This window comes from Pelodiscus sinensis, chromosome 11, assembly GCF_049634645.1.
Source record: "Pelodiscus sinensis isolate JC-2024 chromosome 11, ASM4963464v1, whole genome shotgun sequence".
Classification (NCBI taxonomy): domain Eukaryota; kingdom Metazoa; phylum Chordata; order Testudines; family Trionychidae; genus Pelodiscus; species Pelodiscus sinensis.
The window spans coordinates 42,842,561-42,868,427 of NC_134721.1; the positions used below are offsets into that span (position 1 = coordinate 42,842,561).

Here is a 25,867-nt window from a genome sequence, read left to right on the forward strand (position 1 = left end):
GTCCTAACTCGACCACCGTTTGAATCACTGGCTACGGTACCCATGCCAATGCTTACAATGAAAGTACTCTTCCTCCTTGCTGTAACATTGGCATGTAGGGTGAGCGAATTAGCTGCATTGATGTCAACGCCCCCCTATACAGTCTTTAATAATGAATCCGTAATATTGAGATCTCATCCAGCCTTTCTACCTAAAGTCTGCATAGAATTTCATATAAATGAGCCAATCGTTTTACCATGTTTCTATCCAAAACCTCCTGCCTCTCAGCGTGATGCTCTTCTGCATACTCTGGATGTCCACCGAGCCTTGGCATTCTATATAGATAGAACCCGCACTCTTCGAAAGACGGATCACCTCATTGTTTCGACATCAGGGACTTCTAGGGCGAGCCCCTATCGGCCCAGGGTGTTTCTAAACTCGTTGTCTCTTGTATCACAACTTGTTATACTATTTGTAAGAAGCCACTCCCATCGCAGCCTAGGGCTCACTCGACACGAGCAGTTGCTGCGTCAGTAGCCTTCGTGAGAGGAGTCCCTCTGTGTGACATCTGCCGGGCAGCGACCTGGTCTTCTAGTACCACTTTTTCAAGACATTATGCAATCGTGCAGCACCTCGCCTCTGATTCAGCGGTAGCTTTAGCAGTACTGCCTAGTTATGAGAATCGTGATTCCGAAGCCCACATCTAATTGGGATTACTGCTTCGGAGTCACCAGACGTGGACCACCCACGGGGACTACCTGAAGAAGAAGAAGTTACTCACCTTCGTGCAGTAACGATGGTAATTCGAGGTGTGTCCCCGTGGGTGCTCCACAACCTGCCCTCCTCCCCGCTTCGGAATCTCGTCTCTTTCTGTCTTGCAGATAGGCGGTGAGAGGAACTGGCGGGCACCGGACCACGCGCGGCAGATGAAAGGCGTGAAACTGGATCGCACATGCGCGGTCCAGCCGAACACAGCTCTGGCAAGCTCCGATTTGCGGCGCCGGGACCAGCCCGACACCAGATGTGGAGCACCCACAGGGACACACCTCAAAGAATCATTGTTACTGCACGAAGGTGAGTAACTTCTTCTTCCTAATATCCAACCTGGACCTCTCCCATTGCAACTTGAGACCATTGCTCCTTGTTCAGCCATCCGCCACTACTGTGAACAGCCTTTCTCCAGCCTCTTTGAAAGCTCCCTTCAGGAAGTTGAAGGCTGCTATCAAATCCCCCCTCACTCTTCGCTTCTGCAGACTTCCTTGTAGGTCATATGCTCCATCCCCCCAATCATTTTGATTGCCCTCTGCTGGACCCTCTCCAATGTGTCCACATCCTCTTTGTAGTGAGGGGCCCAGAACTGGACACAATACTCCAGATGTGGCCTCACAAGAGCCGAATGAAGAGGAATAATGACATCTCTGGATCTGCTGGCAATGTTCCTCCTAATGCAACCTAATATGCCGTTAGCCTTTTTGGCTACAAGGGCACACTGTTGACTCATATCCAGCTTCTCATCCACTGTAACTTCCAAGTCCTTTTCTGCAGAACTACTACTTAGCTGGTCCCTACCCTGTAACAATGCTTGGGATTCTTCCATCCCAAGTGCAGGACTCTACACTTGTCCTTGTTGAACCTCATCAGATTTCTTGTGGCCCAATCCTCCATTTTGTCTAAGTCACTCTGGACCCTATCTCTCCTCCAGCATATCTACTTCTTCCCCTAGCTTAGTGTCATCTGCAAACTTGCTGAGGGTGCAATCCATCCCCTCATCCAGGTCATTAATAAAGATATTGAACAAAACCGGTCCTAGAACCAAACCTTGGGGTACTCCGCTAGAAACCGATCGCCATCCTGACATCAAGCTATTGATCACTACCCGCTGAGCCCGACCTTCTAGCCATTTTTCTATCCATCTTACTGTCCATTTATCCAATCCATATTCCCTTAACTTGCTGACAAGAATATTGTGGGAGACCGTATAAAAAGCATTGCTAAAGTCAAGGTATATCACATCCACCAACTTTCCCATGTCTACAGAGCCAGTTACCTCATCATAGAAGCTAATCAGATTGGTCAGGCACGACTTGCCTTTGGTGAATCCATGCTGACTATTCTTGATCACTTTCCCCTCTTCCAAGTTCCTCAAAATGGATTCCTTAAGGATCCCTTCCGTAATTTTTCCAGGGACCGAGGTAAGACTGACCGGCCTATAGTTCCCTGGATCGTCCTTCTTCCCTTTTTTGGAGATGGGCACTACATTTGCCTTTTTCCAATCATCCAGGATCTCTCCCGATCTCCACGACTTTTCAAAGATAATGGCCAAAGGCTCCTCAATTATATTTGCCAACTCCCTCAGTACCCTCGGATGCATTAAGTCTGGACCCATGGATTTGTGTACGTTTTAGCTTTTCTAAATAGTTCCTAACCTGTTCTTTACCCATCAAGGGCAGTCTATCTTCATCCCATCTTGCGTCACTTAGCGCATTAGTCTGAGAGTTGACCTTATCTGTGAAGACAGAAGCAAAGAAAGCATTGTGCTTCAGCTTTCCCTTCTTCATATGTCTCCCGGCCTTGCATTGTCATTATTCAGCTAACCCTGAAAGGACTCTGAGTAACTTCTGTATTTATAGTGATAGAAATGTAGCCGTGTTAGTCTGGTGTAGCTGAAACAAAATACAGGACTATGTAGCACTTTAAAGACTAACAAGATGGTTTATTAGATGATGAGCTTTCGTGGGCCAGTTGTAACAATTTTCTTCCACTATTTGATCTGAGGAAGTGGGTCTGGCCCACGAAAGCTCATCATCTAATAAACCATCTTGTTAGTCTTTAAAGTGCTACATAGTCCTGTATTTTGGTTCTGTATTTATAACATTTCAACTGAGCAAGTGGCTGAGTTTGGGAAGAGGGAAATTGGTTCCTGTGGCAGGAGCTGGGACTCCAAGGGAGACTGCATGTTGGAGGACTGGGGAATAACTTTGGTTTGGTTTACCATGTGAGTTTAGTGTTTGAGTAATAAATGAAGCCCTGAGGAAAGGCCATGATTCAGAGTCTGGGAGTAATATCAATTGTTTCTGGGCTGGGGAGACTGGCAGCGACTGACAGGTGTATTATAAAGCACGAGTTATGCTGATTGGAATAGATTTCTTCGGATAACAAGGTATTCGTGTTAATACCCAAATAGAGGGCTCATGAGAGCACTTTCTTTGCAATAAAATTTTCTTTGCTCTCAAAACTATATGCACTGTATTTTAATCTTCGAAGTTAAGACTAGATTATGAAAAGTGTCACTTTCAGCTTGTCTCAGATGACACTGTGTGTTCTAGACTCTAGTTGGTGACCTGTCAAATTTCAGATAACGCTCCAAGGTGATACAGACTGCTGAATCTTAGCCCTAAGCAAACATGTTCCTGAGCCTTCTGGTCTCATAGCAAGTGGCATTATTGGGCAAATTTCAGCAAAGACTTTTGCAGAGTTTATATGGCTTATTAACTTCAGCTTATTAACGTGGTTGCTCAGCACAGGCCCAGCGCAAACTACCCACCCTGGGAGCAGTTGGGCAGCCACCCACAGCTTCTGTTACCGGATGATGAGTGAATAAAAATTCTCTAAGGTGAATTAGCAGCAATAGTAATTAATTGTTTTTGTACCAGGGCTCAATGCATGTGTAAGCCTCCGGAACCTGGGGTTGTGGGTTTGAGCCCCGCCCTCCCTGGGAACAGCTGTGCAGTCAGTATCTTCTTCTTCGAGTAGTGTCCCCATGGGTGCTCCACTGTGGGCGCTGGTGTGTCCTCGTGCTGGTGACTGGAGATGTTTCTAGCAGTGTCCGCCGTGCACACGCCATGGTGCTCCCTCATGCCATTGGTGTCCATTAGGTGTGAGTGCAGCATGGCTCCCTCAGTTCGTTCTCTACCGTCCTCAGCAGCAGACAGAGCTTCTTCTCTTCCCTTTGTTTAAAAAAATAACAAAAAACTGGTTAATTCCCCTTGGTTTCCTCTGATTTCCAAATTTTAAGATCCCCTCTGCCAATCCTATAACAACAAAAAATAATTGCCATCGTCCTCAACCTACTGCTTCTCACCACGCCTAATACCAGGATCTCTTGGCTTCAAGAGGTGTGACTGTTGCCAGGATGCTATGCCTTTCTCAAATGGGCATTCCTCTGAGAAGCCCATCAGACACAAGTGTCCTCACTGCTCCAACTTGACAGCCAGAGCGTGCCACGCTTCCGGCAGTGGCTAGGGGCGGGAGGAGGATGTTGCTCCCAGGGGTCGGACGTGTGTGGGGCCTCTCCCCGAGCCTACGAGCAGCAGCCCGTAAGTGCTCCGGGGCTGGCTTTTTTTCAAAAAAACTCTGCAGTCTAGACACACCCAAAGTGATCCAATGTTTCTCAGCTGTGGGAAGCAGCGTGGGCCAGGCTTCTGCTTCCTGCAACTCCCCTTGGGTGCAAACGGCAAACCAGAGCCAATGGGAGCTGCGAGACTCTGTGGCTGCAGAGCCGGTGAATAAACAAACCTGAATATCTAGTTAGGAGGTGGATCCATGGACCACTTTGAGAAACACTGCAGTATAGGACTGCAGTTATAACTTGCCCTAGAGGGAATGGCTTCGTCCTCTTCTGTGGGTTGGATGACAGATAGTGGTTTATGAGCATGTTCCTGTCATAAGCTGTTACTTCATCTTAAGCACCTGCAGGGTCATGGTTTTAGACCTAGAGGTACTAACTTCAGTCCCCATAGATGCATGTAGGTGACTTAAATTTCCGGGGAACATTGCAACTTCAGGTATAAGGTTTCCTGGCAAAGATGTGCAACTTTTGCTAACACTGAGGCTTTTTGACCCTTTTAGTGGCTTGATAATATGTAACAGTGCTCTGAGGCTATGTCTAGACTACGTAGAATTTTTGAAAGAATTTGCATATTTTCTTCTGATCTCACTTTTGAAAGAGGATCTTTCGAAATTGAAAGTAGTTTGGACGCAATTTTTTCTGGAAAAAAAACCTTTTTCGAAAAAACCGCTCTTCCTTAAAAAATGAGATTTACGCGGTCCTTTTCATAGAACTTTTTCATAGAATAAGGTTTACAGAAGTCAGAATAAGCTGTCCATTATTTCAGAATTATTTCAAAATAACAGAATTGCTGTGTAGACACTCGCATAGTTATTTTAAAATAACGGCCATTATTCCTAAATAACTTTTCTGTGTAGACACACCCATAGTGCTAAAGTTGTGAACACAATATGTTGACAGAGGGAACAAGAGTAAACGTGCTTTGGTGGCTTTTTTTGGTGACTTCTGCATGTCTGCATTAGTTTGTTGAGAAAACCTGATAATTTAGACATACCCTAACATAGTAAAGTCAGAAACTGAGAGTAGGGTTGGCAAATGTCTGTTAAATGACTTTATTACCACTTGAATAGCTCTTTTGCACGTTCAGTGTTCTGTTAATATGGCAGGCTTTTTCACTTTTAAGTTAACTAAATCTTCTTTGGAGGAAGCAGAGCCACAGAACAAGAGTAGGAAGAGGCAGGTGAGTGGACATTAAGACCCAGTGGTACCCCAAATTTATGGGTGTCCTACGCAACTGCATATTCTATATATGAGTAAGGATGATCCTATTTCTACATATGCTATTCAAGTAAATTAGATCTGTCTCTTGATATTCTTAATGGACTTCATAGAGGATTCTGTTGTTCACCCTTTTCAGATTCTTGGAAGTTCTGTTAGTTTATATCAGGAGTGACCAATCCATTAAACAAAGAGAGTCGAAACAGTGGCGGAAAAAATGCGAAGAGCCGCACCAGAATTGTTGAGGGGAAGGGGGATGCTGCCCCTTTAAAAACCATGGGTTAGGCTTTTTTGGCCACATCTGGCTCCTGTCAGCTGCCATCTTGCCGCCACCATTTTTCTGCACCGGATAGCTCCCCTGTACCCGGTGAGCACAGGGAGCCGGGGGACATTTGTAGGGGTGCATGGGGCAGCTTTGTGAGCCGTGGGGAGAGGCTATGTGAGCCGCACTTTCAGGGGTGAAGAGCTGCATGCGGCTCGTGAGCTGTGGGTTGTCCATCCCTGGTTTATATGTTTTGTTTTGTTTTCTTAAATAAATATCCTTTGTGGTGGAAAAACTTTAGCAAATAGTTGGATTTTACAAAATGTTCTAAATGACACCCTTCTGCCGGGTAGGCCTGGCAGTAACCAGGGCTGGGTTCAATATCTTGGGCTCCATCTCACACAGAACTGGCTCGAGCCCTCACCCAGTAATCTGGGAAATTCACACACCCCAGGTGCCTCTGAGAGGCAGTGCTTTCCCACTCGCAAGCACTGAGTCTGAGTGTAGGAAAGAAACATTTAATGAAACAGAGAGATAAGTCATACGGCATTAACTTGGGGGAAAGACCACAAACAGAGTTCATAACCCAAACATGAGCTAAACCCTCCCCCCCAGCCGAGAAGCACCAGAAGTCCAAAGAGTCTGTCCCTGGTCAGTGCCACCCAGAGTCCCAGAGTTCACCCACAGGGTTTCACCTCCCAACCTGGGTGGAAATGGGGGTGGCGGAATAGATAGGGGACACCTTACTACACTCCGCCACGCTCCACCAGCTGTCTCGTCCCATGCCACCAGATGCTCCACTGGTTGCCTGCCACCGCTCCTCGACTGTTGCTGCCACTCCTCGCCTACTGCCACCACTCCTTGCCGCTCCTCGTCTGCTGCCGCTCCGCACCACACCGCTGGTCACCGCTCCTTGCCTGCCACTGCTCCACACCACGGGTCACCATGCCACGCCACTGGTTGCTGCTCCATGCTGCTGGTCGTTGCTCCTCGCCTGCCGCCACTCAGCACCACGTTACGCACCAGTCAGTGATTCCCTCCAGCCACTCTGCTGGTTGCCGCCACTCCACTGGCTGCAATGGGTCTGGCTCTCAGCCAAACCAGTGATTTCAGGTCTCCGTGATTTCAACTCTTTAGCCACCAGCTGGACTGGCAAAGGAATCCAGCTTCCCCTGGATTAGCAAAAGAAAAGACTCCTCAGGGAGTCTGCTTTAAGTCTGTCCTTAAAACAAATGGGGGAAAGGGGCAGGTGTGAAGCAGGCTGACTTAAGCCCTTTAACCCTTCCCCCCAGCTCAGTTCACTCGACTCTGGAAGGGGGGAGGCTTGTTCCTCCAAGACCTCTTACCATGATGGTGGTGTCTCTCCTGCAAATACTGGTGGCATGTTTTACAGTTCCCACATTTAGGGGTAGCATGATTAGTGACCCCCACAACAGTCCCAAATTATTTATAATTCTCCACATTCCATTCCAACACTGACCCTCCATCAGCCCTGGCTGAATGGGATTTACATAGCCACACCTCGTATTCTCTCCTGAGCTGTATTTATGTATCAACAGTTAAGTTAATTACCTTGCAGAGCTAAACAATTGTAGTGGGCACACTCACCCCTCCTTTTGAGGGGTGGGTGTGCCCACTACAATTGTTTAGTTCTGATAGCAAGCAGCAGTTCAGCCCCTGCTTACATACAATTAATCAGATTTGCAGATCATCTAATCTTCTCTTGTAGCTTGTTTCTAATTATGAGACCCCTTTGTGGGAATTCTTTAGCACAAGATTTTATTACTTTTTCCTGAGTTTCTCTGACATTCTCCCAGAGCTAACTCCTGAGCTATTTAGGGCATGTCTATAGTGCAATTGGGTGATAATCTCCTAGCTTGGGTAAACAAAGTCACACTAGCAGGTTTTGAGCTAGCACTCTAAAATAGCAGTATGGACAATGTGGCTTGGACTGCACTTTGGGCTCTCCAGTCTCTGAGACTGTGCAGCCTGAGATGCAGGCCAAGCAGTAATGTCCTCTATTATTTTTAGGACACTAGCTCAACAAGTGCAAGTCTGTCTACCTGGGATAGGAGGCTTGCTGCTAGCTATAGTATGAACATACCCAGAAGGGTTTTGAACATCAGGACTAAGGCCTTGAATCACTGTTGGGAATTAACTAGGATCCAGTGGGGAGGGAGTGAGCATAGAAGTGGAGTCCTGTGGTCCTATTTGCTCTGTGTTTGGGCACTCCCTTCTGATGCCATTGGGAAGCTGAAATATCCCCTGGAAACCTGTTGAATAGTGTGACTTGCACCAGCATAGTTGCCCAAATAACTTCAGGCCCTCCCCCCTGCACAACCAACCCTTACCTTGCTTTAAGTTATGACTTACAGCCACCTTGACTTACGACCGACCATCCGCACTTACGACCAAAGTGGTCGTAAATGCGGGCTCCCAAGTTCTGAACGTGATCCATGCTTACGAACAGCGTGGTCACAATGTAACTCAAAGGATTCCGAGTTACGACTATTCCGAGTTACGGCCAAGTGTTTGGTCCATAACGCGTTCGTAACCTGGGGACGGCTATATAGAGATATAGATATTAGTTTTCTGAACCTCCTCTATTTTTATACCTAATTTTTAGGTAGGATAAGCATAATTGAACACAGCATTTCAGATGAGGATGTACCAATTTTTTTATAATGGCAAAACATTTTAATTTTCCATCCCATTCTGTATAAATCCTAACACTATGGATTTTGACTTCTGCTGCTCGTTGAGCAGAGGACTTCAGAGGTGTTTTTCTTGAATTGTTACAGTTAATTTACCTTTTCTGTATCAATTTTGATGATTTTGAGGATTGGTTAGATTGCTTTTCTGAATGAAGCAGTGAGCTTTTGTCCTGTGAGTAGGCTTATTCTTTGCTGAAATTCATCAGCTGGAAGAGGGGTAGATTTGACATTTTACGATTTCTTGTTCCTAGTTCATGTTATGGGATGCCATCAGTTTAGAATTTTCTAACTCAGCTATGTTGCAGATTATTTGAGTTGATCTTTTTCTGAATTGATATCTTTTAAGCAGTGCTTGATGTTCAAATCTAGTATTTTGGATTATACAATTACAGGAAAAATCCAATAGTCAGGAATGCCGGACAACTGGATGCCGGATAGTTCGGAACTACTCAGGTCAGCCGCTCTCACAGCCAGGCCGCTATGAGCCGCATGCGCACTCATGGCCCACGCCGTTCCGCTCACGGTCCCCAACGCACATAGCGTCCATCCTGCACATGTTAGCAGCTGGTTGCTGAGCACAGGCAACTGCTTTGGGACCTGGACATAAGGTTGGGGGAGAAGGGGGATTGGGTGACAGCAGGGAGGAGAGGTGTTTGGCTCTGGGGAAGGAAGGGGGAAGGAGGGGGATTGGGTTGGGCATTACTGATGGTTTCGCTTCTGTAAGTGAGACCACAACTTAGTTTTCTTTTACGGAAAGCCAAATGGATAAAAATCAATGACTTAAAATATAAACACGTTTTAAGAATTTAAATCAGAATTTTGTAAATTATACAGGTATATATTTAAAAATAAATATATTTTTAATATATTTGAAGTTGATTACTTATGTTAAGGTCTAAAGTTACAATCAATTGCAATCCTATAAATGTAAATATAAAACTAATATTAACTAGTATATGTCTTCTGATGACTTTTAAAGAAAGTTAGATTACTGAATTGATGGAAATCAGTGGCTAAGCAACAGGAAACAGTTTGTTGAGGTGCTACATCACCTTTTGATAGCATTAACCTCTTTTTCAGGTGTAAATAAAATATTTTCTTAATTTCAGTTAATTCAATTAGTTCCATGTGATGACTAGTTCATTTTAAAGTAAATAAGCCAACTGGGAATTGAAGCGGGGATGGGGAAGCTTGTTTTCTTCTTCCAGTCTATGAATAAAAACCATGTTAAGAAGGTGGTATCTGCTAGTTTTAAAATCTTGAGGGGCAGTTTTAAAGGACCGGTAACAATCATTACTACAGATAGACATTTACTTTAAGATACTATCACCCATAAAACTGAATGGATGATTATAATGGATAAGAACAATTGGCCTTACGGTAGACTGATAATGGTTCCAATAGGTGCAAATAAGCAATGTGGATTTCCTACAAGATATCTTCCCATCTCCATAAGAAAATACCTGTTTCCTGCTGACTTCATGACATGTACTTATAGTTGTCATTCATGTATTCATGTCCAGTGCCTAATAATGGAATCATATCCATGCAAGCTGGCAGCAATTCTAGAATGAGAGAGGCATATGGAAAACCCTCAGACGCCCACCTGTTTGCAACTTACAGTGCAGGGCCATGATGACAATTAACAACCTGCTTACTGCATTGAATAGGGTGGCTTCCACAATGCAGAAATTTGGTTTAGCCCAGTCTTCACAGTGTACCTGCAGGCTAGCAATGCAGATGATCAGGAAGGTTGTATAGCGTGCACAATGAGACTATTGGAGAGTGGATTGCAACTTTTTGCTACCTTGATGATGCAGCAGTTATATTGCTGAACAGTCTGGATATCGATTTGTATATTAGAAGAAGATTAATTATAGAAAATATCCCCTTGTTTAATTAATTAGTTTTATGTGCAAAACATGTTTTGATATTTTTTCCTTATTTATCCAATATTTAAGGTAATTTTAATGAATAAAAATATAAAATGCTATTTTTGTACATTTAATTTGAATTTCCAAATTTCCCAATCGAGGTCTGACACAAATTACAGGCATGCATGTGTGCGCGCACGCACGCTCACGCGTGTATATATAATTAAAGAAAAGCGTAAGACTCGTCTCTTTCTAACATAAAAATTTAAAATTTGAATAAATGTAAGTTATGCTAGATAACTGATTGAATACATATAGTTGTATATGTTCGTTAGTAAAAAGAAACACCAGATTTGGCTGTGTTTAATCACAGATAACCATATTTAAATGGCTACCAACTAATGAGGATCAATCTTTCTTTAAGAAAAGAACTCCCAAAATAACTGAAAACATATTCAAAATGGAATTAAAACTCATTGAAATCAAGCTTAAATCAAAGATTTTTGCTTGCTGATTTGCATCCTAATTAAAATAGGTTAAGTCAATTTGCTTTCAACCTGTCTAACCTGTTAGAGTTGCTGCAGCTGCCATCATTTAACAGGTGTAGGAGTTGTTCACAGGTCTGAATCCTGTGAAGGAAAAACAAAAACTGGTTGGAGAAGTACTGCTCTTGATGTAAAGGGTGAGTGAAGTTCCACTGGTTGACTGGTGTACTAGCATCACGTATAGGAAGGTGATCAGCCCTGTTCCTGCTTAGCAGAAATTAGGGATGTAGAAGGTTAACCAGTTACCTGGCAAGCATTAGCCTTACTGGCATGCTAACTCGGTAACCGGTTAACTGGAGGGCTTGGGCAGAGGGAGCAGCCCCCCATCTCATGGCAGCCCAGCCAGCAGGACCCCAGTTGTAGCAGGCCAGCAGGGCCAGAGCAGCCTCCTGCCAGCTGCAGCAGACCTGGGGCTGGAACAGCCCCACTGTCTGCAGCTGGTGGTTAACTGATTAAACACATAGTTTTACAATTTAACCAATTTAGGTGGCTCTTACATTCCTACTAGAAATTCAGTTAGAAACAAACAAAGCCTGTATAGAATATAATTTCACATTTCTAGGAAAGACATGTAAAGGCCAGAGAACACATTGCTCAATCTTTTTCATGAAATTGTTTAATATTTCTGATGGCCACAGAAGCACAGCACACCTTGAGAGAGCTTAGAATTCAAAACTTTGGGTATGTCTAGACTACATGGCTCTGTCGATGGAGCCATGTAAACTAGTTTACCCGACATAGTCAAGGAAGCAGGGATTTAAATAATCCCTGCTTCATTAAAATAAAAATGGCTGCCACGCTGTGCCTACCGTCAGCTGATCCGGCGCAGCTCAGCAGTCTAGACGTGGATCAGTCAACAAGGGAAGCCTTTGTTGTTCCTCTTAAAATCAGGAATAAGGGATCTTTCGGAAAAGGCTTTATTTTCCGAAAGATCCCGTCTAGACTGGCTCTTTTCTCCGGCAAATCCCCGAACTGGAAAAAAGTGGCAGCCATGTTTATACAAATGAAGCGGGGGATATTTAAATCCCCCGCTTCATTTGCAATTCCGACTTGTCTCATCTGCATCCCTTTTCTGGAAAAGGGGTGCAGTGTAGACACAGCCATCCAGTTTAACTGTCTCAAGAACAATGTCTTACTCAGGCAGCTATTGTATAACCCTGCTTTTGACTTATGGTAGATATCCAGGCAAAAGAAGGTGTGACCAGTACTCCCATTGAGCATGGCTTTTAGGATAGCCTATTGGGACTGTGAGAAGTTTGTCCTGAGTAAAAGCAGTTATATACCAGGGACTGTACAGATCCGTGATAATACCTGGGACAGGGAAGGGGGAATAAATGTAGCTATGCACTAAGTATAATTTGTTCAGACCAGAGGATCTGGTCCATTATATCTGGTTTGCCTACAACAGCATAATTTGAGCTAAAATGTTTAATAAGCCATACAGCATTATATAGTTTGGATTTGCCAGAAATGGTGACTCAAATCTTTCCTCTATTCAGATGATTAGATACTCTTTTCAATGGTGGTTTTCCGATAACATTTATAATGGCTGCGTAGAAAGGGAGCTCTTGACAGAATATACCCTTATTCTCGTTAATGTCTGATAAAATAATGTAATAGCACAAACACAAAACAGAAAAGATTTACAAAAACTAATGACTTAAAGGAACCCAAGTGCATTTATGTTATGAAATAAATAACGGAAACTGTAATAATTTACTTAATAGGATCTGAATTCAAAAGTTTGTTTCCCTGCAAGAGATGAATAGACCACAAGCTCCTATAGCAGAATAAACAGTGTAGAAAAGTGTTTTAGTAATTGCTTCCCATGTTATATCCTTAGCCTCCAGTTTTGGTTGCTAAATGAAGGAAGAAGGTATTAGTAGACTTGGAAAAAAAGATTGTTATTTTTAACACTGCATGTATTATTATTGTTATTGTATGAGAAACATTAAAGTTTATAATGTCAGCAGTTTCATATGACATTGTATAGGATTCACTTTTTATTTTGGTTAGACTAGATGGAAAAAAAAGCAGCACAAAGAGAAAGTCAGTAAACTGTCACTAGGAACTTGAGTTTCTCAGGGTTTTGAAAACTGAGCTCCCACCTCAAGAAAAAGAAACTGGTTAAGGTCTCCCAGTTAACCTCTGTTCAACCTCCTCATTTGTGAAGAGTCTGTCCATCTGAATTTATAAGTCTTGTGCACTCCCCCCCAAACCCAGCTAATCCTTACTTTACCACACATTTGAGAAATGATGTTACAAAAGTTAACACCTACTGCTCTTAAAGTAACATGATTATGAAAGGTAAAGCTTGTGAGAATGAAGACAAACACCAGTTGGAGCCAGTTTATTATGAAGTTGTCAGCTAGGCTGCAATAGTTTAAAACAAGATGTGATTTCTGTTACCTGATGTATTTGGTATAATAAAAAAATAATTAACTTATGAGTTCATAGTTTCACTTTTATTTCCATGGTTACTATTCAAATAAAATCAAGTTTGTGTGCAGATTCTGAGATCAAGGCTAATCTCTTTTCAATCAGTTCCTGTGTTTCCTTGAACCATACCTTCCTTTCCATTTCTTTTATTATGAGTATGCTGAAGAAAAGTCAGCTAGGCTTGAGACAGGATTGTGTTAGCAATCATACTAGCCCTGTTAACAGATGCTTCTACAGTGTGGCAAGTTTTCTGGCAAGTTTTCCTGATTGTTCTGGATTAGCCCTTTTTACTTTACTCAAAGTAAGGAGATCTATTTAATCTGGGGGTAATAACTTGCCTTCTGTTACTATCCTATAGCCGTCTAGCTGACCCTGTCACAGTAACTCTTTTTGCTGTCTAGGAGAATACACTAGAACATACATTTCTTTGGGCAATTATATAGCTTATTTTCATATCTGAGACTCTTGTACATTTGTAGTATGTTAGAAAATGCTGTATGATATATTGTTTATTTACTAGATAGTTAACTTTTTGCTCGTGCTTTGTATCAAGCTGCGTTCGGGCGGTAATAGGAATTTAATTAAATGCACAATTGCTTATAAATCTTATTTTTATTACACGAAACCTTAAGGATTTTTGGATACATTTAATTTCTCTGTTAAATGTTTCACATTTACAGTTAAATGATATATTAAACAGAGGGATTAATTGAAGTCTGAATTAAACTGGTTATTTCAGGTCAGCATGGGAAAATTTTCTAATATGACGAAGTGAAAGTGATTTGTACTTAAGTTTCTACCTGCTTAAGTATCTTGAAAATGAAACAGTCTCCTAAGTTACTTAGGCTGATCTGTTGTGCCATATTTATAAAGCTTGACCTCAAAAGTTAGATGTTTATCCTCTGATTCTTTCTTTATACAGAAAAGCAGCCTTTAACTCAGTTTTTGATGGAGGCTCATAGTTTCAGCGTAGTTTTTATTAAAATGTTTAAAGAGATTATAAGTAGTATAGACCTTGGATATCTTGTATTAAATTCAGATTTTATTTTAAAGTAGTAAATTTTTAAAAAAGAAAATATTATAATATAACAAAATACAAAATATCAGATTTAAGTACAGGTTATACCTCCCTAAGCTATGACTGCTGGCCCACAGAAGTTCCCAGGCCAGAGAGCCCCAGTGGCCGGGAGTCAGGCAGCAGGACAGCTGGCTGCTGGGAGCCTGGCGGAGCTAGCTACAGCCTGGCAGGAGAGTCAGGGTCGTGCGAGGAGGGGCCGGCATGGGAGCCAGGGATGGGGTTGAGTGGCAGCACAGCAGGAAAGTCGGGGTCATATGGCAGCCTAGCAGGGGGCCGGAGCCACGCATGCTGGGGAGCTGGAGCCAAAGCAACCTGGGGCCACATGGCAGCCCGGTAAGGGAGCTGGATCCAGGGCCATGACAGTGCAGCAGGTGGACCGGGCTGTGGCAGCCTGGTGTGGGAATGAGGTAGGGTGGAGATGGCAGCCCAGTAGAAGAGCTGGGCCAAAGCTGCACAGCGGCTCACCAAGCTGGGAACATCGGTAGGCAGCCAGCTGGGGCTGTTAGCAGAGTGACCACCCAGAGCCAAAAGCGGAGCCAACAGATGACTAGAGCAGTGGTGCCAACTGTTTTTATACCATGGACCAGCAAATTCATTGAAAACTTTTTGGCGGACTGCATAGAAACATTTGCATGTTCATTAGGTAATTAATTTATTTGCATATTTGTGTGTTCATTATGGTAATTAATGTTGAGCGGTGACATGTTATTTTACATTGCATCTGTACGCACATAATAAGGGAACCAGGGGAAGATGGAGAAGAAGGGAAGGAGGGGGCGAGGAGTATGAGCAAAAGAGGGGACCAAGCCAGGGAGAGGCAGGGCTGAAAATGGCGGGCTGCTAACTCCAGCTTCGAGGACGTTTTCCGTTTGGTCCCCCCACCTCAGTCACCTGTGTAATGGCGGCCCCTGCTCAACCCTGACTGTCCCCACCAGGGGGTCCCTGAGCTAGCCCCCAGGGCTCAGTGAGGCTGGGCAGTGGCCAGTCCCTGTATGTGTGCTCTGGCTGGGCTGGAAGCAGCTGGAGGTCGGGGGATGCTTCTGCCAAGTGGGGAGGTAGGAGGGAGCTGCCAGGCAGCATCAGCATGGGCCGGAGAAGAGTGGGCTCGCGGGGCAGCTAGTTCCTCAGTCTCTCCTCCTGCATGAGAACCGGGGCAGGAGACTGGCATGGGGGCATCAGGAGCTTCTCCTCTAGCTGCAGCTGCCCTCTATGCAGCCCTGGCCACCAGAGCAGCTGCTCTGAACACGGCCCCGCATAGCGGCTGATGGAGCTGGAACAGGGGCCACAGTGAGGCTGCCTCAGTAGGGACAGCCTTACCACTGCCCCAGCTCCAGCCACAGCACATCGGCTCAATTAGCAGCTGCTTGGCCACACTGCCGTGCAGCTTACAAGGAACCCTGCCAACCCAATCATCAAGCCATTGGGGCATGGCCTGGCACTGGTCTGCGGACTGGTAATTGGGAACCACTGGTCTAGAAAGCTGCCAGCAGGGAACCTCCCCTGGTCTGGCAAATTCCCTCATTCGGGACCGATAGGGTGCAGGACCAGGGTGGTCCAAACCGTAATAAAAAATTTGGTTTTATTAATCCATTCCAGTTTTTCCTGTCCTGATGGGTGATTTTGGGTAAGTCACTTCCCCTTTCGGTGTCATAGTTAACACATCTGTAATATCTGTAATGAAGTGCTTTGAGGTGTACTGATGTAAAGCTCTTTATAAGAGCTAGGTAGCATAGTTATTGTTATGAATATAAATTCTTTGCAGCTTTATCATCTTCCCCTCTTTTCATTATCTTGTTACCCGCTACAACAATAATGTGATGGTAATTTTTCTTTTTAACTTAGTCTTAGCTACACTGATCTTAGCAGTGGGAAAAGGCCATTTCTAAGGGCTATACTACAGAGTTTGATCGGAAAAACAGTTGTTTTTCCAACAAAACTTGAGGAACATCCAAACTGCAATTGCATTCTTCCGCAAGAAAATCAAAAGGACAGAGGGGTTTTTCCGGCATTGGTAAACCTCATTCTATGAGGAAGAAGCCTTTTTAAGAAAGATCTCTTTCTCAAAAAGGTGTGTGTGGACAGGGAAGAGGGAGTTCTTTTGGAAGAAGAGGAAAGAAGAAAAAGCACAGGTGCCCTGATGGACATTCCGTGCATAGCAACATGCGAGAGAGCATCCATTCAGTCTGGATGCTCTCTTTCGAAAAAGCAGATCACTTTTTCGATGCACTTTTGGATTGTGGACGCTCTCTTTCGGAAGAAATTTTTTTTGGAAGATCTCTTCCAAAAAAGGCTTTTTCCAAAAGAAGCCTGTAGTCTAGATGTAGCCTAAGTCACCTGTTTACTTTTTTACCATGAAACTGCTAGAAGCTAGAAAACCCCTAACATAATTAGAGCACATTAAGGTATGCTTTGAATTGTGCCAGCTGGAATAGTTCAGTTGGGACTTCTTTGCCAGCTCAAGTGATTGGCATTTGGAGAAGAATAAAGTGGTGTTTGTGATAGTCTATAGTTCTTGTGGGATTTTTTTCCACAGTATTGATCCAGTTCCTGAGAAAGCTGTCCCTTCTGCATGGATGGGTATTATATGCAGAACTCTCCAGAGTCGCTCTTAGTCATATGAAAATACCTGGATGAAGGAAAAAAGTGAAAAGCAGCTTAATTGAATAGTACAATTAGGCCCTTAGTCTTGAATTCAATTTTAAAGGAAAAGATATTTCTGTAGCGTTAGCCCAGATATATTATTCTCCACTGGAGTTCACTAATTCAACTCATGTACAGTATTTCTCTTGTAAACCTCTGCGCTCTCTCTCGTTCTCTCTCTCTCTCTCTCGGTATGTCTACACTTGCAGCCTATTTCGGAATAGGGCTTCAAATGTAGGCATTCGGAATTGCAAATCAAGCCCGGGATTTAAATATCCCGCACTTGATTTGCATCTTCCCAGCTGGGCGCCATTTTTGAAATTTACAAGCCCAGAATAACTACCCGTGTCTACACACGGCAGTGAAACAGGCATTCGAAATAAAGCCCTATTTCGAATTACCTGTTAAACCTCATTGCAGGAAGAATAACAGGTAGTTCGAAATAGGGCTTTATTTCAAACACCCGTTTCACTGCTGCGTGTAGACGCGGGCAGTTATTCCGGGCTTGTAAATTTCAAAAAATGGCACCTGGCCAGGAAGATGCAAATCAAGCACGGGGTATTTAAATCCCGGGGTTGATTTGCAAATTAGAATGCCTACATTTGCAGCCCTATTCCGAAATAGGCTGCAAGTGTAGACCTACCCTCTCTCTCTCTCTCTCTATGTGCAAGTGTAAAATGGTAGTACATGATGAATATTGTCAATATATACAAATCATCTTAAATTTAGTTCCTCAGGAGAGAGTGGGTTTTCTGTTTTTAATAAACAAATCTCTGATGTGTCCATAATAGATATTTATAGATACAAAGGTTTTAAAAAGAATAATCATATTTATTTGCAATCCTAGTTACTATTGACATGTCCTAGTAATAAAAAAAAAAATACAACCTTCCCCCCCACACTCGCCCAAACAGTAGCCATGCCACTATGGCATTTTCATAAATATCATGGGTAAAAGAGACCTTGCTATTCATTTCCAACAAAGAATTCCTTTCTTGTTAGATTTGAGATTTTGAGTAGTGATTTATTTTATTGATATTTTCCTACATTCATTGTATGACAGAATATTTCATAAAGTGATTTTTCTATAGTAATTAATTAATAAAAACCTAGAAGAAAAGAAACACTTAAGTCTGTAATCTCTAAATTCTAAAACCATACAACCTGTTCAATATTTCTGAATAAAAACATTCTCTAATAGTTTTAATCATAAATATAGAAAAATAACAGCTTTCCTATAGTAAATTAGTACCAGACCAGGCTTTAAGATGAATAGAAATGTTGGAGAAAAGTAATCCTGCAATCTACCTCCCTTTTTAGTTTATTAATGATCAAGGATAAGATGCCTTATCCAAATAAAATCAGTGCTTTTTCTTGCACTTGGCAAGTTGTGGAGATGAAGTGAATCTTGGTATACAGCATGAGTTCATGTGGGATCAGTTATAAAAACGTCTTCCTCAACCCTATAGATATTTTTTGAAAAGTATGGATCTTATTTAAACATAATGGTGTTCAAGTTTGTGATGGCAGAGAGAAAATGTGCCAGAGAAAATAATTCACAAAATGGAAAAGATTTTTTAGCAGATGTGTAACAGCTATTTATGTATAAATTAAGCTAATATGTGAGTCTTTTTTTGTTTTTTAAGAATAAAACAAGACAATATGTAACCTTTTATCTTTTGTTTTTTTCTAGTGATATGCAGCTTCCGAGGATCTGTACCACAAGGCTTAGTCTTGGAACTAGGAGAAACTGTCCAGATCCTGGAAAAATGTGAAGGTTAGTATGATGGATTGGAGAATGGGTGTGTTCCTAAAGATAAACCTTATTTTCAGTAGAAATATATAAAATGATACATAGTTGTGGATTTTAATAAATCATTTTAGGGACGTGATGAATCAGAACATCAAAATACTCTGATAAAACCTCATTTGACCCACTTTCTATAGGAAAGACTAGAGCATTACTGGCAGTAATCCAGTCTGATAGGAGGTCAGCATGTTTAAGTAAACCATCTGTCCAGAAAATGTTTGAACCCTGGCTTGAGAGTTTTATGGTTGTTGTGTCTGATGGTATATTTTCATCATGTTGACTTTTGAACAAATACGTAGATTTCCAATCATATTTTGTAGTTTTTATGCTCCTCTTATTAAAATGAGCTTGCCAATATTATTTATTTTTTATAAGTATTTGAAAATATGCTTAATGAAATATATTAGTGATTTGGTTGGGATCAAGACCAAAAAAGAATAGTTTGTTGAAGTGATGTATTTATATAAGAGTATGTTTTGCAATTAACCTTTTGTACCTTCTTTTTACTCTTAAAAGTAAATGCCATTTCCACTAGGGATGTTAAATCCTGTTTAATTTGTTAACGTAGTGTTTAACTGGTTAACTATTAAAAGGAGGGCAGGTATGGGGGACCGCTTACTGCAGATAGGCTGGAGTGGCCCCCTTCCATACCACAGGCAGAGGCTGCTCCCGTTCAACTGCTTCCAGTCCCATGCAGGCTGGTAGCCAGCTACCATACCCCTGTGGGCTGGGTTAACCAGTTACCCATTAACATCCCTAATTTCCAGAACATTATCTGTCTATAAAAAAACATATTAGAAGACTTACCCAGCATTACTCAGGTCCATTGGGCAGGCAGCTAAGGGTGTGAGAGGTTCAGGGAGTCAGGGTAGGGGTTAGGGTTGAGGGGGGCTCAGGGCTGGAGGCTAGGAGTGTGAGGGTCATAGGGGTCAAGGTTGGAGGATGAGGACGGAGTCACGGCAGTGGGCTTGGTGTGTGTGGAGATGCAGGAGTCAGGGTTGGTGGGCAGGGGTGCAGGAGGCAGGTTAGGAGGTAGGAATGCACCTGTCAGGGCAGGGGGTTGTGAAGTGTGTGTGTGTGCCGGGGGAGGGGGGCCTGGCTCAGGACAGGGGGTGGAGATGACTGGTGAGTGCTCCCCATGACTGTCCCAGGACAGTGAGGGCTGTGTGGCCCGTCTGCCAACTTCTTTCCTGGGCTGGCAGTGGCTGCACAGAATGGCCAGCAGCTGCTCTTGTGTGGTCATTCTGCGGTATAATTGTCCGTGCTGTCACACCTTACCCTATCCTTTTGATGAGAAAGAGTCACATTGCACAAATATTCCATTGTCCCGGCACAACCAAACTCTGACCTTGCTTTAAGTTATGATAAGAGGAAATATCATAACAAACTTGGTGGACCTAGCTCTTACCATTTAGAAGAAGTTCTTGGATAAATGGACTCATAGCTGGACAGACAGACACATAGACAAAGAAACTCTCTCAAATACATATATTAGGGTCCAAACTAGGGATATGAATGACTAGTCAACTATTTGATAAGCAAGTACTTATTGGATAGTCGACACACTAGTCAACTAGTTGCTTCCCCTCCTTGCTGCTGCTATCAGAAAAAGGCAGTGGGGAGGAGGGAGAAGAAGGGTTGCTTCAAAGCAGCAGCATCGCTGGGAATGCGGGACCAAACCCTGTGCTCCCCGTGATTCTACTGCTTTGAAACACCGCAGGGAGCATGGGGCCAGCGGGGGGACTGCTTGAGTCCCCTGTTGGCCCTGTGTTCCCCACAGTGCTTTTGTCTTTGAAGTGTAGCAACAGCCCTGCAAAGGATAGCTTTCTCAGCGCTGAAGAAGAGCTCTGTGTAGCTCAAAGGCTTATCTCTTTCACTAACAGAAATTGGTCCAATAAAAGATGTGTCACCCATAGGGTATGTCTACACTACAGCACTAATTCGAACTAACTTAATTTGAATTAGTTAATTCGAACTAAGCTAATTCAAACTAGTGCATCTAGACCTAAAAACTAGTTCGAATTAGCATTTTGCTAATTCGAACTAGCATGTCCACATTGAGTGGACCCTGAACCAAAGTTAAGGATGGCCGGAAGCAGTGCCAGCAGGGCATCAGGTTAGGACTTAGAGCGTGGAGCTGCTGTCTCAGGCTAGCCGAGGGCTGTGCTTAAAGGGACCCGACCCCCACCCCGCACAGACAGTTCTCAGGGTTCCCTGCTTGCGTGTCTACCTCGATGAGGGACAGCAAAGCCGTCCTGGCTTGGAGTGCCCTGAATGCCCACACTCGTCACATCACAGCACTCGGCCATCAGCACGGCTGCACTTGCCACAGGCTGCCATCCGGTAGGGTCAATCGGGGGGCTGCAGGAGAGCTTCCACCCCGAGGAGCCCGCAGAGCCACCCCAGTCCTCCCCATCGGGGGCTCGTACCCCATTCCTCCCTCACCTCCTTCCACTTACACCTCCCTAACTCCCCTTCCTGATATAAAAAATAAAGGACACGTGTGTTCAAAAATAGAAACTCTCTTTATTTAAGAAAATGGGGGGGTGGGAAGATTAACCTCTGGGGAGACTGCGAAAAGGAGGTGGGAGAGGAGAAGAGAGAGGGTGGGAGAGGGGAGGGGGAAACTTGGGAGGAGGGAGCTGGAAGGGGGAAGCCTGGGGAAGAAGGAGGAGGGGAAGTATCAAACTATGGTACGCCATATCTTCAGTACTGTGTACAGATGTGATCTCCTCACCCCAGAAAAGATATTTTGGCCTTGGAAAGGGTTCAGAAAAGGGCAACTAAAATGATCAGGGGTTTGGAACAGGTCCCATATGAAGAGAGGCTAAAGAGACTGGGACTTCTCAGCTTAGAAAAGAGGAGTCTGAGGGGGGATATGATAGAGGTCTATAAAAGCATGAGTGGTGTAGCGAGGGTGCATAAAGAAAAGTTATTCATTAGTTCCCATAATAGAAGGATTAGAGGACACCAAATGAAACGAATGGGTAGCAGGCTTCAAACTAATAACAGAAAGTTCTTCTTCACAAAGCAAATAGTCAACCTGTGGAACTCCTTGCTGCAGGAGGCTGTGAAGAACTATAACAGAGTTTAAAGAGAAGTTAGATAAAGTCATGGAGGTTGGGTCCATGGAGTGGTATTAGCCAGGGGGTAGGAGTGGTGTCCCTGCCCAAAGTTTGTGGAAGGCTGGAGATGGATGGCACGAGACAGATGGCTTGATCATTGTCTTCGGTCCATCCCCTCCGGGGTAGCTGGTGTTGGCCGCTATCGGCAGACAGGCTACTGGGCTAGATGGACCTTTGGTCTGACCCAGTACGGCTGTTCTTATGTTCTTATGTTCTAAGCTCAGGGTCGGGGGTCTCACTGGACCACCTTGATTTTCATGCAAACCTGCTCCTGGGTTCGCATGTGGCCTTTGGTGGCCAGGCTGGCAGCTATCCTGCCCTAGATGGCCATTTTCCTGTGCCTAGTGCAGAGGTCGTGGATGTTGGAGGCTTCCCCCCAAACCTCAATGAGGTCCACGATCTCTGCACTAGACCAGGCGGGCGCCTGCCTCTTGCGGCCCAGGGCAGGCTCCTGGGAGCCGCCAGCCTGGTCCCGGGAAGAGGTGGAGGGCTGGGTGGCAGCGGGTGGCTGGCTCGTGCCGTGCCAGGTGCAGGGTCTGCTGGCTGGGTGCTGGCAGGCTTGCACCTGGCACGGGCACCGTAGCCAGCCCGTGCCCCTTTAAGGGGTCCGGGGCCGGGAGGGGGGGCAGACGAGTTTCCCTGGTTGTGCCCAGAGTGGCCACCAGGGCAAGCTGGGAAGGGCTAGCCTCCCACTAGTTCGAATTAAGTGGCTACACAGCCCTTAATTCGAACTACTTAATTCGAACTAGGTGTTAGTCCTCGTAGAATGAGGTTTACCTAGTTCGAATTAAGCGCTCCTCTAGTTCGAATTAAGTTCGAACTAGCGGTTTGCCTGTGTAGCGCCTATGAAAGTTAATTCGAACTAATGGCTGTTAGTTCGAATTAACTTTGTAGTGTAGACATACCCATATTGTGTCTCTTCTATCATGCGACCAGTGTGGCAACAAAAATGCTTCAAATATTGGCTTGTAATTTTTCAAGTCAATACTCCAGTTTCATGATATATACCTAACTCTCTTTAAAGGCCAGCTGAAATAGCTAGTCTTTCTGCAATACGTCTTGAAAGTTGATTAGTCTATATTGTATCACAGATTGGTAGAATTCTAAAGTCTTATGAGCTGATCACTATTTGTTATGTCAAGAAAGATCTAGTATCAGTACATCTGCTGTTCACAACTGTCATATTGCAGGAAGAGATGTCATGTCTCAGGTAAACTGACTGTGTAAACCATTAAGGCTTATTCAAGTCAAAACGTACACCTTCAAAATCTATCCAGAAGCTCATTAATACCTAGTGCAGATACCTGACAGATGTTTTGCTCTCAGTAAGATGCTTATGAAATGGACATCTTCCTTCTCTGCCAATTCAGCCTTCGAAATTGCTTTAAAGGAATTTAGCTCTGTATAGGGGGACATTGCAGTAGGCTAACCTTGAAATACCATATACATGAATTATAATAACAAGGTCTACATTTGCAAGATAAAACTGTTCCCTTCTGGCCAGGCTTAAATGATAAAATACCTTCTTGACCTCTGTTGTCACGTGATCTTAAAAGTAGCCGTTTGTACCTAGTCACACCTCCATGTGAGAAACTGTGGTTTCCAATGCCACTTGAAGATTTTCAGTATTGGGGTAGATATAATCTTCTATCATTAAAAGAAATAGCAGTAAAGACAAATGTCGAATACTACATATAAGAAGGAAAAATCATACACACAAACACAAAAATGGGAAATAACAAGCTACGCAGAACATAATCTATCCTGGGTGTCAGGAGATTACAAATTAAACAAATCAACATTGCGACGTGGTGAAAAAGACAAATGTTGTTCTGAGATGTATTAACAGGAATGTGTTATATAAGGCATAAAAGGTTATTGTACCTTGCTTTTTGGCATTCTGAGGTCTCAGCTGAAGTTCTATGTCCAGTTATAGGCACCGCATTTTTAAAAAAGGTATCGGCAAAATGTTCACATGATATCAAGAAAAGTAAGAGGTTTAGAAAATATGATCCATGAACATGGGCAGAAAGAATTGGGTATGTTTAGTATAGACACAAGAAGACTAAAGGAGGAACATAAGTCTTCAGACATGTTAAGTGCTGTGTCATAGGGTCCACCTACCATAATGTCACCTCCTGCTGGCCATTCTGTGGATTAGATCTGCAAGTTGATGTGCCCTCTTCAGGTGGTGCCACTCCCATTGTCCTCTTGTTTTTCAGACATGCCTCACTCCAGGAATCACAGCATCCTTTTCATGACTCAGCCCTCTGACCTGGTCATCATGCATGTTTCCCTCGTTCAGGGTTACCCAAAGTCCTTCTGTGGAAACAGTCCCAGCCAGTCTTTTTTTTTGCTGCCCTAATGATTCCTTACAGTGGCCAGTAGGAGAACCCAGACTTGCCCTCTACTCCAAATTCCAATCCAGGGAAGCTCATCATTTCTGGATTCTATCCTCTTAACTCTCACTGCTCCTTCCCTGGTCTGCTTCCTATTATTCCTGGTTACCTTAGTTCTCTGGAATTACCTAGAAATGATAGCTGCCTGCCTTGCTGCAGTCTTTATCAATAACTGCTTCCGCATTCAGCTCCTAGGCTTTATGGCCTTGCCTGTTCCTGCCTTGCTGAGTCTTCTTTAATCAAAATCCAGGCTCTTCTTCTACCCATTCTATTCCTGTGTAGGGTGGATACTAGGGATGTCAATGTGTAGTTGACTATATGATTGACTGATAAGCTTGGGCTTATAGGTTAATCTTGTCAACTACATTCATTCCCCTCACTCCCTGTGCTACCTCTGTATCAGAGGCAGCAATGAGGTGGGGGGAGCGGGAACCAGTGCCCATAAGGAGCTGGCTTTAAGCAGGCTCCCCACAAGCACCGGATCCACATATTTTCCCTCCTCTCCCCTACCCCCCCGCCAAGCCTCTGATAGAGAGGTAGCAACGTGGAGGGTGTGGGGGGCAGGTTGGAGCCGATATGCATGGGGAGCTGGCTTTCAATCAGGCTCCATGTGCATGTTGGCTCTGTGGACCCAATTCGTGCCCAATAGGGAAGCTATTTAACATGCAAAGTTTTCAGGCTTTTGGTTTTTGGATGGCAGGACACACCCGAGAGGATAACCAGAGACCCCAGGAAAAAAAGATCTTTCCTGGCTTGGAGGTTTAGCTGAAATCAGAACAGTTTTAGGGTAAGTTGGCAATAAGCTTTAGGGTGTTAGAACTAGCTATGTGTTTTCTGTTATTTTAAATTTGTAATTTACTTTGCTTTGCCTGTTTTCACTTGCAACCACTTAAATCCTACTGTTTGTATTAAATAAAATTACTTTTATTTACTATCAAGCCTATTGTAAATAATTGTTACCTGTAAGAGCAATCAGTGTGTATATCTTCCTTTCATTGTTAAAGGGGGCTTACCTGAATGATTTATTTGGGGTTCTGGTTCCATTTTGGGAGTGGGTTTCCTGGAAGCTGTGCGTGAAACTGCATTCTCCTCAGACCTGAAGAGTTTCAGTATCTGTATTGCTTTTTGGGGGCACAGTAATAGCTCTGTGCCTTTTCTGGGGGAGACCAGCAGATCTTGCCCAGCACCAGAGAACAAGGTGATGAGTGTCAGTGGCTTTGTCAGGACACTAGGAAGCAGCCCCCAGTGGTCTTCTGTGACCACACCCCATTACAAACCTCCTCCTGATGATTCTGGGCTCTTCCTTGCTGTGGGGTATTTATAATTCTCCATGCAGCCCCACCCTCTATATGTAAGGGGCCAGCCCCCTGTTAGCCCTATATATTTTTTCACTCCTCACACTTTACCTATGTGATCTCCGCTGTCTGTCTTTATCC

At 43.8% G+C, this 25,867-nt stretch overlaps 1 protein-coding gene across 2 annotated transcripts in view; it reads left to right on the plus strand.

Moving 5' to 3' along the window:
- The window catches only part of DOCK3 (dedicator of cytokinesis 3), a 539,706-nt gene that overhangs the window by 43,063 nt on the left and 470,776 nt on the right, over positions 1-25,867 (plus strand). For both annotated transcript variants that reach the window (XM_075939450.1, XM_075939449.1), the window contains exon 2: positions 18,791-18,874. In XM_075939450.1, the coding sequence (XP_075795565.1) occupies positions 18,791-18,874 (84 nt within the window). The remainder of the gene's footprint in view (positions 1-18,790; positions 18,875-25,867) is intronic.